This window comes from Centruroides sculpturatus, unplaced genomic scaffold, assembly GCF_000671375.1.
Source record: "Centruroides sculpturatus isolate CEXI.00-Female unplaced genomic scaffold, Cexi_2.0 scaffold221, whole genome shotgun sequence".
NCBI classification, from domain to species: Eukaryota; Metazoa; Arthropoda; class Arachnida; order Scorpiones; family Buthidae; genus Centruroides; species Centruroides sculpturatus.
In genome coordinates this window covers 527,172-547,355 of record NW_019384612.1, presented here as the reverse complement: position 1 = coordinate 547,355, position 20,184 = coordinate 527,172, and the positions used below count along the sequence as shown (strand labels likewise).

The 20,184-nt window shown below is 32.7% G+C and overlaps 1 protein-coding gene across 1 annotated transcript in view; it reads right to left on the bottom strand.

Moving 5' to 3' along the window:
- Positions 1-20,184, bottom strand: part of LOC111625269 (WW domain-binding protein 2-like) — a 63,065-nt gene that overhangs the window by 31,491 nt on the left and 11,390 nt on the right. The window contains exons 2-3 of the mRNA XM_023368370.1: positions 5,110-5,212; positions 614-752 (exon numbers count right to left, since the gene is read on the bottom strand). Of these exons, the coding sequence (XP_023224138.1) occupies positions 614-752; positions 5,110-5,212 (242 nt within the window). The remainder of the gene's footprint in view (positions 1-613; positions 753-5,109; positions 5,213-20,184) is intronic.

The following is a 20,184-nucleotide window of genomic DNA, read 5'->3' as shown; positions in this document are numbered from 1 at the left end:
TTTTTCCTGGAAGAAAACTAAATTTAGAATTAAACTAGGATATAAATTTTCAAACTATTTCATGATCAATACTTAAGATATGAGATATTAAGATTCAATAAGCAATAGAGAAGCTAAGACCAAAGGACACCATTGGTTGGTTGTGCTTAATACATCATTTGTCCTTAATCCAGAACTGCTAGCAGTGCTATTCAAGATATTACATTGAATGCAGAACAGCATTGATAATTACAAATATGATTTATTTGACCAAGACAGGATTAACAAAACTAGCTTAGTATATCATGAAACATTCTCTGCACAACACACATTTATCCCTGTTTCTTTTCAGACAAATGCACCTAGATCAATAAATTTCACACAACTGAGAGATGCTCTCCTGTAATGACTATAAAAGTAAAGCAACATTTTACATGCTATTGGGTTTCAAAAATTCCCAGAACTGTAATATATAAATGATTTTTAAGGGCATTGAACATAATAAAACTTTATATCCTTCATTAATTTTTTAAAAATAAAAGTGAAGTCTAGGGCAATCTTGAATTTATATTTTTAATTTATAAAATCATATATGCACATATTTATAATTAAAAATATTCTAATAATTAAATACCTCCTGCTTGAGCTTTTACTTTTCCTTTGATGTAATTAGCACCAAAAATCGGTTGTTCAAGTTCTATTGAAGTCATTGAGAAAAATGGGAAACTAAATGATTGAAGAAAGTCACTAGCATTTTTATTGGTGAATATCATCTGAAATAAAACAGTACATTTAAAATATTTTATTCAAAAAATTTTTTTAAATTACTTTTTAAGAGATTATTATAGACACATTAAAAGTCTAAAGTCTTTTCAGAACCAGTAACTGCTAAAGAAATACAAAATCAAAAAATCAGCAACGAGTTGCATGACTTTCCTGGCTATTACGAGATCTTATTTAGAAAATAACTTTTATAATTTTAATTACAGTATAACTTAATAAAATTGTGTGTGGCACCATCTGTTATAAAATTTTATTATAAAATATTTTTTTATTTTTAATTACTATAAAATGGCAAAAAGCTTAATTTTGAGGGTAGGCATAAGTTTTATAAAAAAAAAAAGTATGTTAACCATGTGTAAAATCATCATTAAGTCTACCCTACTGGAGATACATATGACCCCCTTTATCTCGCAACCCCTTCGACCTTTAACCACCAAAATTTAATAGCACCAATGCCCCTCATATACAAGCCATCATGCAAAAATTTTGTTTCTTAATCTTTACCCCATCTTCAAATATTAAGTAAAATAGACAACAGCAGATACACAGAATTTTTTTTTTTTTTGTTTCCTTTTTTGGATTCAGGATGTCTTAAAACATGGAGATTTGAAAAAAACTTTCGGGGTCAAATCTGACACGATTCAAATTAGCATATCCTCAGTTTAATAAAAGTTTTTTACTCTCAAAAATTAGTTTTATTTACTTAAAATAGATATAATTTTGTAATTCAAATTACAAAATTAGTTTAAGAACACACTTCGAATAAAGTAAACTTATAAACAAAAATTGCCAAAATGTTTTTAATATTATATAGTGAAGAGAGTTCCAGGTTTACTGAGTTATATTATGCTCTGTTTTCATATTTTGCCAATAAGCAATTTCTGAGATTACCAAATCAATTGATGTAGCTATACAGTCGACCCCCTTATAACACTGTTGATTATCCTGTTTTATATGAATTCCATGTTGTACAAGTCACTGTTAATAACACTGTTTATTATTGTAATAACACTGTTGATTATTCTGTTTTATATGAATTCCATGTTGTATGAGTCACTTAGATTTTACAAATATGTGAGCTGTTGACAGCCCGGCACATGTATTTGTAAAATCTAAGTGACTCGTACAACATGGAATTCATATAAAACAGGATAATCAACAGTGTTATAAGGGGGTCGACTGTATAGCTACATCAATTGATTTGGTAATCTCAGAAATTGCTTATTGGCAAAATATGAAAACAGAGCATAATATAACTCAGTAAACCTGGAACTCTCTTCACTATATAATATTAAAAACATTTTGGCAATTTTTGTTTATAAGTTTTTCTTTATTCGAAGTGTGTTCTTAAACTACAGTTTTATAATTTGAATTACAAAATTATATCTATTTTAAGTAAATAAAACTAATTTTTGAGAGTAAAAAATTTTTATAAAACTGAGAATATGCTAATTTAGTAGAGTTTTTAAAAATTATCATAAAAAATTCCCAATATCAAATATATTTTAAAAGCTGGAATTTCTTGGATAAAATCACACAAAACACTTTTTGTACTTTTCCAGCAATAATTACGGAACAAAATAATTACGAGTCCAATTTATAAGCCTGCTTCAGATTAGAAGCCATTCTAAAGTTGAAAGAGCTAAGTTGAGTTCAAAAGTGGAACAATTCAAATATTTTGTGACATTACTTAAAATTCATACATTGCAATTAAGCATTTACATATTTAAATAAAATTCAAAGATTAATTCATATAATTATCCAATGTAAATTATAATAAACATGTATATAAATTCATATAAATTGTTCCAGTTTAGAACTCAACACAGCTCTTTCATCTTTGGAATAGTTCTAATCCAAAGCAGGCCTGTAAATTGGTCCAAAAACATTTTTTCTGTAATTAAAGTTAGTGCTAGAAAAGTATAAAAGGTGTGTTTGTATGAAAAATTCAGTTAAACTTTACCTACGTGCACCGTCATGGCCACACAGTGGGGACCCATGTTCTAACCTAACCTATTCTAATAAATCACCAATAATTTGGTAATTTATAGGTAAAGTTTAACCAAAAATTCTTTTTTTGAATTTGGAATTTTCCAACAAGCACACATCTAATTTGTCAAACTACTTTTCAATATAAAGTCAAACTATTAAGTATTAAATTTCTATATATGATTATTTTGTTTATCTACAGATAAAAACATATACAGTAAGACCCCACTTAATGCGGGGAATGCGTTCCTAGACAACAAAGTGTAAAGTGAAACAGCATTAAACAAGGTCATTTTAACAGAGTAAATAGGGATAGGGGAACACACAACCAAAAATAAACAAATTTTACTTTAATTATAAGTTATTTTTATATTAATTTGTATAATAATATATGTTATATAACACTAACACACACAAACAGAAATGTAAATTTCACTTTTTGTGATGAAGGTCCTGGCTTTTCTGAAATTCTTGTTCTTTTGCAATAAAGTCGTGAAGTTTCATTTGTCGCTTTTTTCTTTCCTTAAGCAAATGTTGATAGAAGAAGATTGCATCCAAAATGCCTCATTTTGCTTTTGCACTCCTTTCAAAATCTGGATCTTTGCTACAATTTGATCAATGATTTCAGTTATCTTACCAAACTTTTACTAAGAAAATCTGTAGAGAATTCTTCGTTTTCAGAATCTCTATTTTCCAGTTCCACATGAATTCCGTGTTCTGCCAGTTCTTGAAGGTCGTCATTCGTAAGGCTCTCACCAGAAACCTGCTGTAACTCCTCAATATCCTGCTTGTTTATATCTCCTAGTCCTACTGTATCGATTAGGTTGAGTTTGGTCAACCTAATGATACAGCAATAGGCTCTTCTCATTGAGAATCGTTGGATAACTTTTTCTACACTTCATTCGTGCATTTATCAGTTAATTCTTGCCAAGAAAGTCGATATTTCCTATGGCATCCATGATGTTATATTTTTTCCAAAATTGCACCAAACAAACATAGATTTAAAGAAAGTACACCTTTTTGCCACCTTTTGCTGATTGGTTCACGTTCGCAAATAATCTTATTATATACAAATCAATGAAATGCCGCGATAATTTAAATCAGTATAAATTTTGAGCTTATTTTAGGCTTCCAGAAGACCACATTATATCAAATCAGCATTAAGCGAAACAGTGTTAAGTGGGGTCTTACTATAATTTTTTTCATATTGTATTGTGTGCTAAATTAAATCATTAGATAATATAATGTCTTACACTTTATAATCATCATCATAATAAAAACAAAATCAAAAATTTATCAATAAAAATCTAACTGGTAAAATAAGACCAAGTTTAACAATTATTATCTTAGGCCCTAATGTATAAATATAAAGCAACAGATTTTTAAAAAATTTCATACCACCATAAATTGTCAGTTAAAGTTTACCTATGTGAACTGTCATGGCCGCTCTTCCGGTCACTATCTTCTTTGCGACCTGTGCATGCGCAAACAAGATGGTGACTGCTAAAAATTACCGATACACGCCTATTTTTAAATGTTAATTTTAAACTAAAATATATTGAAAACGTAAATTTGCTACTCACTTTTTTCTGTACATTTATTTAATTTTCCTATTATTTTTTCCTGCTTAACGACTTGATTTTTATGTTTTAGAATCTTCCTTTCTCTAATTTGACGATTTGACTACATTATTATTAGATGTTTCCTTCTTTTCTTTTTAGGTATTCTCTTCTTCTGTTTGCTGGTATCAGGGACAGTAGGAACCTACATTTCTAACCTAACCTATTCTAATAAATTACCAAAATTCTCCTTTCTTTAGTTTGCTGCACTCGGGAGCATTAGGCACTCACATTCTAACCTAACCTATTCTAATAAATTACCAAATTAATTCTTTTTCAGTTTTTTTTTCGGCAGAAAGATCCTCCATAAAATGCATTAGCAAGATTTTCCATTTTTAAAGTACAAAATAAATAAAAGTGCAAACATGCAAAAAAATAAACACAGTAAAAAAAAAAAAAAAAACACAACCTGCACCTTTGTACGCACCATAGTGGAACTTAAAAATTTGCATAATTTTTTTTACTTTCCAATGGAGAAATTTCAAAGGAAAATTTGCATAATAAAATGTCAATTTGATCGGCATTGGGATTTCTAATCGTGCCTGCCATTGAGATTTGGGAAGAGCCACCATGACGGTGCATGTAAATAAACTTTAACTAAATTGTCTTTTATAATGAAAGACTATTTCTTAAAATTATTTAATTGACTTTCATATATTTAAATAAACTTTGAAAACATCACAGCAAGACTTCATTTATTCAACATATTGAAAAAGTTTAATCACTTTTATGAACTTACTCTGTGTGTTGTAAGATAAATCCTTCCTTTTTTGACTCCATGAAAACTTTTTGCATCATCTCCTTCGAACTGCACTTCTACTCCATCACAGTATAAGAGAATACTAAAATTAATTATAAGAAATTATTAGGAATATTTGTATTCATTTATCAATAAATTAAACTGAATATAATCATTATTCAACTTTCTCCATATACAGTATATTATTATATATATATTTACTTAAGTATTACATATATTTAAGCATGCACACACTGCATTTTTGTGTGTATAACCCACAGAAAATTGCTAGAGTAAAAATAAAATCTTTGCATAGCTATACTTATACCTATATATGAAGCAATGACTGCTCTATAGATAAAAGATTTTTAATTGAAATTTAAAATCAGTGTATAACCTGCTCTATCACATAACCCCCATCTCTATCAAACAGTCTTTGAAACACAGATAATCTGTGCATTATATATGTAATACATTTAACTGTAATTGCATTTGCCCATTATAAAACATGTACGTTTTTATTTAGTATGATAAATATATTGAATGTTGCTTGTTTCTTCAAGAGATTCTAGTTTCTAATTTAGTTTACAGATTCAAGTTTACATGAAATCACATATCTTTGAAGAATCCTTTCCAAGAAATGTTTAATTCTTCTCTTCCTTTTCATACAGAAGCTCAGCAGAGATTAAAGGACAAATATGACACATTTCTTAGCTCATCTCAGGGCTTCTCTAGACCTTTCATTTTGCACAGACAGCAGAAAAGACAAATACAAAGTGTCTGAAAAACTGACAATTTATAAGAAGTATTATGTATTTAAGGAAAACAAATCATCAGTAATCATCAGTGAAATATAGTTTTTCCTACATTACACTGATGATTACTGATGATTTGTTTTGCTGTATTGCTGTGTTCCAGTATTGCTGTTGAAAGAAATTTTGAATGAAGTTTTTTCTGACTTATGATGGGATGACATGAACCAATTCACTTCATACTCCACTCCCAACAAAATCCCTTTGGCTCTTTTCTTGTGAATCATGTGAAGGATATGGTTTATTAAACACCTGTTACAAATATTGAAACAATAAAAAGTGATATAATAAACCTAGTCAGAATTATGCCTATTATACCAGCTTTGTAGTATAATCTGACATGGACAAATGTTACAATAACAGTGACAATTTTGACTATCACCCAAGAGAGGATAATTATGTAACACGTGGAGAGAGATTAAATATGGTGTTGATATTGTGAGAGTAATATATGATACACATATTGAGATTTCTTGAAGATTTGCTTACTAATTAAGGTAAAATATGTGGCTATATCTATTTTCCTAAAATAAATGTGTTTCTGTAATTCACCATTTCTTTTTCACACACTATATGATACATTCAAATACAGCACTCCTATTACTAACTTTTTGCTTCAATGAAATGCATCCACAAAAACAGATAAATGGCAATTTCATTTGACACTAAGTGAGAAACTTGATATAGCCTCTCAAAGCAAACAATACAGGTAGTCCTCGGTTTACGCCGCAGTTCCGTTCCTACAAAAGCCGGTGCAAATCGAATCAGCATAAAACGAACCCATATTTACACTGAGGTATAGGGTTAGGTTCCACATAAGTGAAAAATATGCAAATACAGTAATATTGTTTATTAATACAATATAATACAAAGTACAAATAAATTTAATTTTTAAAATGTATTTTATCATAAAATAAAGTTAAATGTTTTTATTAAAAATTTTAGTTTCCAATCTCTTACATTTTTCAGAAAAAGTATCCATCTTTAATTGTTTACATTTTTGTTTTCTTTCATTGAGAATTTCAGAATATGGTTGAATGGATGCGACGATGCTCCTTTTTACATTTGCACTTCGCTCCCAATCATTGTCTAACTCACAAAGTTCAACCGTCAAATTTTCCATAGTTGAAAGGATACATTAACCCGACGTAAAGCTACGGACGAGCGGAGACACTGATTGGTTGACCACCGGTCGCCGTAGCGCATACGTAAGGTCAGTTTGAGCGGGAAAATTAAGGAGAGATAGATATCGTTTGGCCAACAAGAAGTAGATTTGTCTCACTAATGATAGTTTGTGATCGCCGGAAGTGCTACTGCGTCGTAAGGTGTTTTCTTGAACAAAACTGATACGGAATAAATTCAATGGCGCTATGGATTCAGATGCCATTTATTGGACTATTAAGTTTGATAACTTGACTTGCGGGTACCTAAATGTTTAGTATTTTAATATTAATTTAATGCAAATGCATACATACCCAATAATATTAAACAGAAAAAATAAATATATTCAATAAAAATCTTTGTTTTAACGAATGTACAATGTTGCGGCTCGGTAAATACGTCAACACCGAAAAGAAAATCAGTCTGGCATAGGGAAAATCGGGGAACTACACAGCAAAATCACAAACTGTGCACAGTGTTATTGTGAATCAGCGTAAACCGAGGGCTATCTGTATTAGTATCACTTTAATTTTAATAGTCTTTGTAAAAAAATTATCAAACAAACATTGTAAGTATCAAATATTTGATTATGAAGTAAGAGGAAATAAAGACACACTGAGTGCCTCACTCAGTGCATTAACAGCTTTTTATTTTTGCTAGCACTTCTAACAAACTTAAGCTCATCATCATCAGGCGAATGAAAATTTAAAAATAGAAAACAATGTTCTAATATAAGTAGGACACACATTATTTAAAATTGAAATTAAAAAACCATCACGAGTATGCTACGAAGTTCAATTACGCTAGATGTTATCAGGGATGTCAGTTCTTTAAAAGTTGAAGTATGGAATTTTGTGAAAAGCAGGACCCCCACTCAATAACCTAAGCTTTTAAGCCTCCAGAACTCAATGACCTAAGCATTTAAATCTCCTGGCTTACAATGTAAACTTTTCAACCTCATAATCCCCATAACGCAACCTTTTAAACCCTGTAGGTCCATAAACTATGCTGTTAAGCTGTTCAACTTCATAATTCAAGCATTCAAAATATGCTCTTTTAAAAAATATAGAAAAATTTTGATACTTTGGATTATATAAGAGTTTGATAGGTCAACATCCAAGGAAAAAATTTGTTTTCATACAGAAAGCAAGTGCCTTGGCTTATCTTGCAATAAATCATAAATAATTTTTTCAATATTCTGAGGTATGGAATTCCATACCTGCAAAAATTTGAAGTATGGAGTCTTCCATACCTTCCATAGTGGAAGCGACACCCCTGGATGTTATGACATCATGAAATACATGTGTGGATATAAACCAATGTTAATTAAAGGTGTGATAGCACACTTAAATCACTATTCAACCATTTATATAGAGCAGGTGTGGCCAAACTTTTATCCCTTAGGGGCTACTTTTTTGGTAAAATATAGTCTGCAGGCAACTATGAATATGGGCAAACAATTTTAGGATTTTTATATGCGCATGCGTTAACATTCATTTGCATTGTTCATTGGGATAAATACAAGCATTATCGGTACGTTGCACAGACAGTGTCATCGAATTAAGACAAAATCTTAATTCGATAATTTATTCTTACTATTATTGTAAGAATAAATTATCGAATTAAGATTTTTAAACATTAATTTAAGTGAAAGCAAATTGTTCAACTTTAGCTTCGCGGGCTACTTTCAAAACCTTTGCGGTCGACCGCAGTCTACGTGTTGGCCATCCCTGATATAGAGCAACCAATATGCTGGGAAGGTCAAGTGTGGAAGTGTTGCATGGCCCCAAGGCTATTGTAAGGAGAGATTCCCATATAAACATGAGTTTCCAGTCATTGCAGCATCTGAGTAGCATTGAGCTCACAATGGGTTGTAATTCTGTTTGAGCACCTTTTTGCAAGCTCTGTGAGACACTTTCCTTTCACCACGTCATCCTAGTGCTCAGCTAGGTGACTAGCAAGCATTCGTGTTGTGGCCCCAATGCACCTTGTGTTTATCCCTGTTACAGGATTCTCCAATGGTATAGATTCCCAACTTTCAAAGGTAGAGAATTTATCTCAATCATTATATCTCTACCTGCATTACTATAATCAATTAATAAACTCCAAATATCTTTAAAATGCAGTCTATTTTAAAAACTTCTTGAATGTTTTCAGTCAGATTAACAGACCTTCTTCAGGATCGAACTAATAGAATTTAAATTTGCCAAATGGAAATTCCAAAATGTTCTATAATGTTCTATAACCTTCTCATATTCAATTGCGCATGTCCATTTTTATAATTGTAACGCCGCCACTTTCCATGCTGATGCTATTTTGTTTGATTCCCAAAAATTTATATTTTGCCCTTTTTCTCTGTATTTGTAAATGTGCCAGGCTTTTGCATATTTTAGATGTCTTCTATTTTCAACCTTTTGTATGACATCTGCCTTGCTCCATTTGATTTCAATCTCTGTTGGATCTGCAATTGCATAATTAGCCAAATCTGTGATTGGTTGTTTAAATCTTATATTCTTTTTGTGTTCTTTCAATCTTTCATTTAGCAATCTCTTTGTGGCTCCTATATAATATATCTCCTTTTTCAGCCTCTTATCATGCACCAGTATTCTGTACACACCTGGAACCAGCCTCCTGTCTACAGGTGTTTTGTCATAGGACATGCACAATTGAATATGAGAAGATTATAGAAGATTATAGAACAGTTTGGAATTTCTGTTTGGCAAATTTAAATTCTATTAGTTCGATCCTGAAGAAGGTCTGTTAATCTGACCGAAAACGTTTGAGTTTTTAAAATAGACTGCATTTTAAAGGTATTTGAAGTTTATTAGTTGTTTATCTCAATCATTACAGATGAGCCTGTGCAAATTCAGCAGCAGAGACTGGCAGGAGAAAGTTATGTTGCCAATATTGCATTGATTACATGGACATGCAGATGACAGTTATCTACACATTTCTATAAAGAAACCTCCATGCACTAATGTAGCATCTGAAATCTTATTCTGATTGCACCTTTCAATATTTATTGAATCAATTCCAGGAATTTCTCCTGAATGAGAATTCCCAACATTTACTTTTTAACATAAAAGTCTCTAATAGCTGTAATGTATATAAATTAAAAACAACATACCATGTATACAAAATTTCCAGCAAATAATATGTATAATATGTATTTGAAAATACAAAAAATGGAACATTTCAACCTCTTTTAAGGGCCTCCATCAAGTGTCGAACTTTACTGAACATTAGAGATTCTATTTTTAAACACATTTTAAAATTGTTTTCCTTTCAACCTTAACCTATTTTTGAATGTTTACATTTTTATCTACTCAACAAATTATTATAAAATTAAAATTTTAAACAAATAAAATTATTATGACATGAAGATATACACATTGTGGCATGATGCAATAATCTGTATATAGTTTGTAAATTAAAAGTTTTTTTTCTTTCTATTGTTCTCTAATTTCTTTGTTCCCCAAAATTCCAAAACTTTCTTTCCATACCCAAATGCCTAAGGTGTGGAGATGAACAATGTGTAGAGGAAGGCCCTGGGGCAGTCAGGAGAACAAAGGACACTTTTTGGGTAGACAGCAGAGAGATTGGATGGATTGAGGAGACTGGGTCGTTTTGTCAGTAGAAGACCAGAGTACAGAGCATGGTGTAAAAGCGAGGAATAAGAGAAAGAGACGATATAGTAGGGGTTTTAGCGGTGTGTTACAGTAGGGACAAATGAATGGAGTACCAATCTGGCGAGACAAAGGAATTTAAATCAACCTGTATCACTGAGGGAACGAAAACAACTAAAAGAAACAATTGGGTACCCCTAGTCTTTTTTTCTTCTTCCTTCATCTTTCTACGTCTGTCTTCTATTATTTTGATATAAGTAGGTTAAGGAAGATTTAAGAAAAAACATGGCCTGCACTGGCAGACTGTCGAAACATATATATTAGATAACTCCGGGTGTCTAAAGGATCGTAACAAAGTTTTTTTCTTTATTTGATTTTGTATATCTTTGTGCCACAAAAAACCAACCTTTTATTTTTGTACTTGCCTCAGAGTTGGAGCCTGTGTCAATCGAAGAGAACGAAACTATTGTTCTTACTTGATAATAAAGTTTTATTCTTTGTATTACAGTAGACCCCCCTATAACGCTTAGATACGTTCCACGCTAATGATTAAATACATGAGCCAATCGCAGCCAGATAGGTGGGAACTTTACGGACTAAGGCTGTTTGAAAGGTTTTCTTCTATAAAATTAACCGATTCTAGACTAATTCCACTCAACATTTCCAAAACACGTATAATTTTTTGGGAATAATCCGTATAAACTACGCTATAAACAAAAAATTATAGGATTACTTACCGAGTGTGTACCGTTCGACTACGCCGTTGCTTAAAGCTGGTTTTCATCGCGGAACAGCACATTAAACAGCGGCCGCGATTTCTAATAACTTATTTTTCTGCGAAGACTTCGTTGAACTTTGGAGACATCATTAATATAAATAATCTTTATGGCCGTTGAATAAGAAGTGTTTCTTTCACAAGAAATGTATAAAATTAGTGCTGTATTAGACTTACGGTACCTAATTTACATACTGTACAGACGATAATAAACTCAACTTACTAGCCTAAAATCTCCGTAGCGTGTTGCCAGGCGGCAGAAAGCATATATATAATTATAATAAAGTTACAATAAATTAAGTTAATATATAATTATATATACAGTACCTAATTTATATATAATTAATATATAATTATATGTACAGTACCTAATTTATATATAATTTATATATAATACTAAACAGACGATAGCAAACTCAATTTAGCCGCTCCGTAGCGTGGCGCAGGGTCGGAGGAAAGTAGTTCGGCTGCTCATTCACTATTGGTCCAGACTCTATCAATCTTCTCGCGAAACGACGTTATAGGAGGTACGTTATACGAAAGTTGCTACAATTTTTTCGCTACGTTATAGGAATTTCCGTTATAGGAACGTACGTTATAGGGGGGGGTCGACTGTATATCCTGTTGTCATTCTAGTAACCCTGAATATCATAACATGTAGTACTTACACTAATTTATCCATAGTATCATCACTTTCTATTTTTCATATTTAATTCAAATACATATTAATTAATGTAAATTTTGTATGCATAGTATATTGTTTTTAACTTACTTTTAATTTTCTTGCTTAACTATAGAAGATAGATTATTTATAACTGGATGTCTAGTCCTGCTGTCATGCAGGTTATCTGCCTAAGATGACAATCTCTGCTCTAATTCTAGACAACTCAATCTAATCAAAATTCTAAAGAAACTATAAATCTCAAATCTGAGCATAAATAACAAATAAGCTTTGAAACAAATCATGTAATTAGTTTCTTTGGTAGTTGTCTAATTATATTAACAGTACTTTGACAGTAAGGTGTCCAACTTTTTTACAATGAAAAGGAGGACACAAATAAATTGAAGGAATAAATATCATAAATAAAAGAAACATTTTATTCATTGCAACAGTAATACACTATAATAATCTCTACTGCATGCATATGTGCTGTGTTGTGTTTTGGTAACAAAGCCACTTGTGTGCGGCACACTCTCTCAAGGTCTCCTGTGCAGAGTGCATGCATCTTATAATTGCATCTTGCTACACTGTACTAAGCCTTGATGAATCGTCATATCAAATACAAACACATCACATTACATCATACACAATGGATCAGCTTGCATTGATCGAATATAGAGATTTACTGATTAGACTTCAAATATCAAAAAGGAAGACACTTTTCGAGGGAGGGCATAACTTACAAAGAAGGATTGTCCTCCCTAATGGACAGTCCTCTTTTTGCCTATCAATAAGGTGACCAATCATTTTTCCTAAAGGAGGACGATTGGTCACCTTATTGATAGGCATTCAAAATTATAGATTACAAATCTTTTTCAAATATATTGCTAAGCTGGCTTTCATCATAGTTAACAAAAACTAGTTGAATTTTCAATAACTGGTAACTGGTTGTCTATAGATGCTTTTTCAGAATGGGAAAACTTAACTCATTCAATAATTTTAATAATAATCAGATTTATGTCAGTTAATTTCCAACATTAATAGCTTCTATAATTTTGTGTTGCATATAGTGACAAAATCTGATATAAAAGTCTGATACAGGTTTCTTGCATTCATACAGATCAGGTCAGAATTTCATCTAATCAAAAATATTTCTTTTTATAATAATTCTGAAGATAATGTGTTGACCAATTCTCAATGGCCAATATGCAATGAACAAAGACAAACAAGTACAAGAGAATATTGAAAAAATTAAGCATGCATTATGAAGCAAATTTTACTCAGACATATCTGGTGCTAAATTAGCATTTAGATAAACATAAAATTTTCCAAAAGCTGGAATGTACAGTACACAAACTAAGCACCATACACACAGTCTTCCAGCAAATATATATTGAAATCAAATAAAAATGGAATATTTTTTGGCCTCTTTTAGAGGCTTGCATCAAATGCCAATCATTACAGAATGTTAACAGATTTTCTAAATTTAATCAACACACTAGAACCTTTTTATATCCCAGTAAGAACAAATTATTAAACCTCTAACTGCATTATTAATTAATACATTCCACTATACCTTTAAAATGCAGTCTACTTTGGATAGTTCTCTAACGTTTTCGGTCTAATTCATAGACCTTCTTCAGGATTGATGTAAAAAAATTTTAAAAATTTGAACTTTCCCAATGGTAATTCGAACAACGCACGTTCTATAATCTTCAGATATTCGATCGCGCATGTCCATTAGCTCTTTATAATGCCGCCGCTCTCCATGCCGATGCTATTCTACTTGACTCTCGAAAATTTATATTTAGCCCCTTTTCTCTGTATTTATAAATGTGCCATGCCTCTGCATACGTTAGATGTCGTTTATTATCAATCTTTTGTATAATATCCACCTTGCTCCATTCGATTGCAATCTCTGCAGGATCCGCGATAGCATAATTAGCCAAAGCCGTGATCGGTTGTTTAGATCTTATATTTTTTTCGTGCTCCTTCAATCTTTCTCTTAATGATCTCTTTGTGGCTCCTATATAATATAACTCTTTCTTTAGCCTTTTATCATGCAACGGTATTCTGTACACACCTGGAACTAGCCTCCTGTCTACGGGTGTTTTGTCATTTCTTAGCATTTGGAATATTGTCGTGCTTCTCTTATATGCTATTTTCTTTTTGCTCTCTACTCCTATTTTTCTGTATGTGCTACTTAACGGTGCTCTGTATTCCATTATGGTGAACTCCTTTTTTTCTTTCTTATCTTTAGTCTTATTGCATCCTTTTTCTGCTTCTTGTATTAAGGCTTTTACTTTACTTTGCTTAAGTCCTACTAATTTTGCAATGTAATCAAGTTCTTTACGTGTGTCATATACCCTGCTACAATGAGTGTATGCTCTTTTAATAAGTGCTCTAAACGCTGCTAGTTTGTAGCTTGTTGGGTCAAACACATAAATCTGAAAGAAGCTTGAGGCCAGTAGTAGATAAATGCTGTGCTCCTACAATATTATTAGAAAGGAAACTTAAGGAATTTATTAATACGAACATGCCTCCCCACATTTATAACGTAAAGCAGCCATTAGAAGTGCTCCAGAAGTTGAAACAACTGAAAGTTAACGAAATAAGATACATGACAGTGCTCGATTTTAAGGCTATGTACCCTTCAATTAAGCTTAAACCATGCTTTTGTCACTTAAGAGATTTTTTACTGGGCAATATCGACAACGCAGCAAAGTTAAGAAAACAAATCCTGGAACTGGCGCATTTAGCTACATTCTCGTCACTTTTCGTTTTTGACGGTACTGCATACTCGCAACTTAGAGGAGTACCAATGGGTAGCCCGGTTTCAGGCTTACTGTGCGAGATGGTAATAAGATCTCTGGAAAATAGCATACTGCAGAAGTATGAAGATAAAATGATAATGTATGCAAGGTACGTCGATGACGTATTTATTATTTGGAATGATAAACCAGACATACGACAATTTATTAGATATAAACAACAATACATATGGCTTGGAATTAGAACTAGAGCAGCAAGATCAAAAAAGAGTACACTTCTTGGATATAGAGGTCGAAATAGATGATAAAGGGCAAATTGTTACAAAAGTGTATAGAAAGCCGACGTACATTCCGGATTTGATACCATGGTCCTCGCATGACCCAACAAGGTACAAACTAGCAGCGTTTAGAGCACTTATTAAAAGAGCATACACTCATTGTAGCAGGGTATATGACACACGTAAAGAACTTGATTACATTGCAAAATTAGAAAGAGATGTAGGACTTAAGCAAAGTAAAGTAAAAGCCTTAATACAAGAAGCAGAAAAAGGATGCAATAAGACTAAAGATAAGAAAGAAAAAAAGGAGTTCACCATAATGGAATACAGAGCACCGTTAAGTAGCACATACAGAAAAATAGGAGTAGAGAGCAAAAAGAAAATAGCATATAAGAGAAGCACGACAATATTCCAAATGCTAAGAAATGACAAAACACCCGTAGACAGGAGGCTAGTTCCAGGTGTGTACAGAATACCGTTGCATGATAAAAGGCTAAAGAAAGAGTTATATTATATAGGAGCCACAAAGAGATCATTAAGAGAAAGATTGAAGGAGCACGAAAAGAATATAAGATTTAAACAACCGATCACGGCTTTGGCTAATTATGCTATCGCGGATCCTGCAGAGATTGCAATCGAATGGAGCAAGGTGGATATTATACAAAAGATTGATAATAAACGACATCTAACGTATGCAGAGGCATGGCACATTTATAAATACAGAGAAAAGGGGCTAAATATAAATTTTCGAGAGTCAAGTAGAATAGCATCGGCATGGAGAGCGGCGGCATTATAAAGAGCTAATGGACATGCGCGATCGAATATCTGAAGATTATAGAACGTGCGTTGTTCGAATTACCATTGGGAAAGTTCAAATTTTTAAAATTTTTTTTACATCAATCCTGAAGAAGGTCTATGAATTAGACCGAAAACGTTAGAGAACTATCCAAAGTAGACTGCATTTTAAAGGTATAGTGGAATGTAGTAAGAACAAATTTTAGTTAAAACTAACGTTTTCGTGGTTGTCTTTGCACCATCTCCACACACATAAAACATTAGCGGCATTCTTTGCGTTAATACAGTTGCCGGGCAGGCCAGCTTTGTATATTCTAATGCTTCCAGGTTACAAAGGTGCTCAACATGACCTGACATTTTCATCAATTTAGCCTTATGGAGGTCAGCTTGTATTTTGGGGTCCATGGTGTAGGCGGCTAGGACAGTGGTATGCCTTTGGTTGGCAACATCCTACCCATGTTCCTGTATCCTTTTGCTTAGTGAGCACTTCATGAATCTGATGTATACTAGATCAGGCTGGAATCTGTGGTCTCTGAGAGGAACCATAAAGACACACGGTGTACGACTTTACTCAGTCCTGTCTGTCATTGCGCAATAGCCCATATACTGTGCTAGGTCTCTTATATGCAATCTTTGTGCCTTTAAGGGTAGCAATCTTTTTACAGATGGAGCATAGGTGCTAGTTGTATTGCACAACCATGCATGATTGGTTGATGGGTGTCATTGGGCTTTATGTGTGTGTTGTGAGTATGGCGCACAGTTGGCAGGTTGGAGTACATGTGCAATAAATTATGTATCACAATGTTCAATAGAAATAGAGGGACATACCTATAGAATGTTTGGGACACACCTACGGGCAGCCCCTCTCGGGGGACTTGTGCAAATTGGTGGTTTAACAATTGAAGCAAAAGTTCATACCTCTATTCCTACTGAATATCCTAGTTTACAAAAGGTACATAGATGACATCTTCATTCTTTTGAAGGCTGAGCCCAACGTAAATGTTTTCATAGGTTCCATGAACAACAACCCATATAACCTTACCATCAAGCTAGAGCAGAAGAGTGACACAAACATGCATTTCCTAGATGTCAACATTTGCCTGGACGCGGTTAGAGTGCAAACCAGCATACATTACAAACCATGCTACATACCAATATTTATTCTGTCAAACTCTGTTGACCCTTTTTTTACAAGATCTCTGCATTTCGTGAACTAACTAGAAGGGCATACACACACCACACTAGATGGGAGGATACAGTAGCAGAATTGAAGCGCATTGAAAACATAGCAGTAAGGCACAGATACCGCAGAGGCATGATACATAACTTATCACACATGTATGCCAACCAGCTAACTGTGCACCATACTCACAACACACAAGTAAAGCCCAATGACACCCATCAACCAATCATGCACAGTGGTGCAATACAACCAGACTTAAGCTCCATGTATAAAAAGATTACTACCCTTAAAGGCACAAAGATTGCATATAAGAGATCTAGCACAGTATATGGGCTATTGCGCAATGACAAAGACAGGACAGAGGAAAGCTCTGCACCAGGTGTCTATATGGTTCCTCTCAGAGACCACAGAATCCAGGTGATCTAGTATACATCGGATCCATGAAGTGCTCACTAAGCAAAAGGATACAGAAACATGTGTATGATATCATAAACCAAAGGCATATCACCGTCCTAGCCGCCTATGCCACGGACTCCAAAATACAAGCTGACCTCCATAAGGCCAATTTGGTGAAAATGTCAGGTCAGGTTGAGCACCTTCACAACCTGGAAGCATTAAAAATATACAAAGCCTGCAACTGTATTAACACAAAGGATGATGCTAATGTTTCATATGCATGGAGGTGGTGATATGAAAAAAACAAGAGCAACACTAGCTGTAGCTACTGTTTCTACACCAATAATTATCTATTATTATTTATTTGTGGTAATGTAAGGATATTTTTATCACTATTGTAGTATTTACAGCTAAAAATTATTTTCTAACGTTTAAATATTTTGGAATTTTAAAATAATTTTATACATGTTGTTCGACATGTTCCATATTCGAATTTTACTGGTCAAAAGCCTGAAGATGACCATGATTATGATTGAAACATTAGTTTTAACTAAAATTTGTTCTTACTGGGATATAAAAAGGTTCTAGTGTGTTGATTATCCTTCCCAGTTTTTCTCTGGGAAGGATAATCAACACACTAGAACCTTTTTATATCCCAGTAAGAACAAATTTTAGTTAAAACTAATGTTTCAATCATAATCATGGTCATCTTCAGGCTTTTGACCAGTAAAATTCGAATATGGAACATGTCGAACAACATGTATAAAATTATTTTAAAATTCCAAAATATTTAAACGTTAGAAAATAATTTGAGTTGTTTTATTCTAAATTTATAATGTTTTTTTACAAATACAATGGAACCTTGCTTAATGAGCACTCTCATAACAAGTAATTCGCATAACAAGCAAAGATAATTGTAAAAAAAATGACTCATTTAACAAGCAACATTTTGCATAATGAGTGACAAGAAGAGGGAAGTTCCAGAATATGCACATGCTACAACAATCTGTATTTAGCACTCATTCCACTAACATCTTAGTGCTGCTTGTGATCACACATTTTTCCAACTTGTGTTCAGACATATTACATAAACATCAACAACCATAGCCCATTATATAATAAATATGTCAAATTCTTTGGCTATGTAAAGGCTATAATTAAATATTAGAAATTACTATATTTCGATTTTGTTTTCTGCAAATCAAATTCACATTCCAGGTTGATTCATTCCACACTAGAAGAGATGATGATTCATGCTCCTTAATGTATATTGTATAATTTTCTTTGAACAAACATTATACATAAAATATTTGAGTTTTTTTTTTTTGTTTTTGGCATGAAATGCATTACTGTATTATATTTTACATTAATTTATATGGGAAAAATTGTTTTGCTTAATGAGTAACATTTTAGAACAAATTATGCTCATTAAGCAAGGTTCCACTGTACAGATCATCATCATTAGTTCAAAATTCAAGGGATGAAATAATTGCAACTTCAAATTATCCAAGATTTACATATTTCAATTCAAAATGCCAAATGCCATGTAACTGAAAATTTATTAAGCAAACAAAATATGGCTACATTATTATTATTATTATTATTTATTAGCACAATGTGCAGCCTGGCTCCATATAAGCACTACCAGGTTACAAATACAGATGCAATAATATGTAAATACAGAAGATATAAAAATTAACACAAAATGAAACAATAATACAGTAGAACATAAAGCAATAAATATAAACAGACAGTGCAATGGCAGAGTATTAATACAATCTATAATAATACACATGATGAGTAACAATGCTGCTGATACATAGAACAGTGCATGATATACAGTGATTAAGAGTAGGAACATTACATTTATATACATTAAGAGAATCAGCGATGACCACAACGAGATACAGAGGTGAGCTTGTAGTAGACCTGAATGATGATGTTAAGGTGAAAATATAGTTCTTTATTGTTGATCAGATGATGGCAGTCACATGGCCAGTTGAGTTCACTGTTCAAAACTGCAATGGAGAAAATACTATTGGTGACTTAACATGGGGCAGTCAAAGATATAATGATGGCTGCCATCAGGGACGTCACATAACGGACAGAGGTCAGAGTCTCCAAGGGAGAAATGATGTAAGTAACTATTAAAATGTCCATGATCAGTAAAGAACTGGGTGTTGAAGTAATTAGGGGTGAGCCAAGTTGCATACAGAGTGTCTTTGATGGATGGGAAAAAGCAGAAGGCAGTCTTGTTGTGGTTGTTGCTCCAACATTGCTGCAAGGTGTTAATTAAGTTCTCCCAAAGCTTCCTGAAATAAACAGCAAAGGGGAGCTTGTCATAAGTGATAATGAGGATGTTAACAGCACCAGCAGACTTGGCAAGCAGGTCCGCACGCTCATTGCCAGGAATACTGTTGTGGGCTTTAATCCAACTAAAGGAATAATTGTTGTTAGAATTGACGATAATTTTATGTATGTTGTTGTTGATAGGATGAGTGGCATGGCTAATGATGAGCTGAATTGCAGAGTTGCTATCAGATAGAATGGAGATATTACTGTCATTGTAGTGAAGATTTTACCAGTTAAGAGCTTGCAGAATGGCAAAAATTTCTGC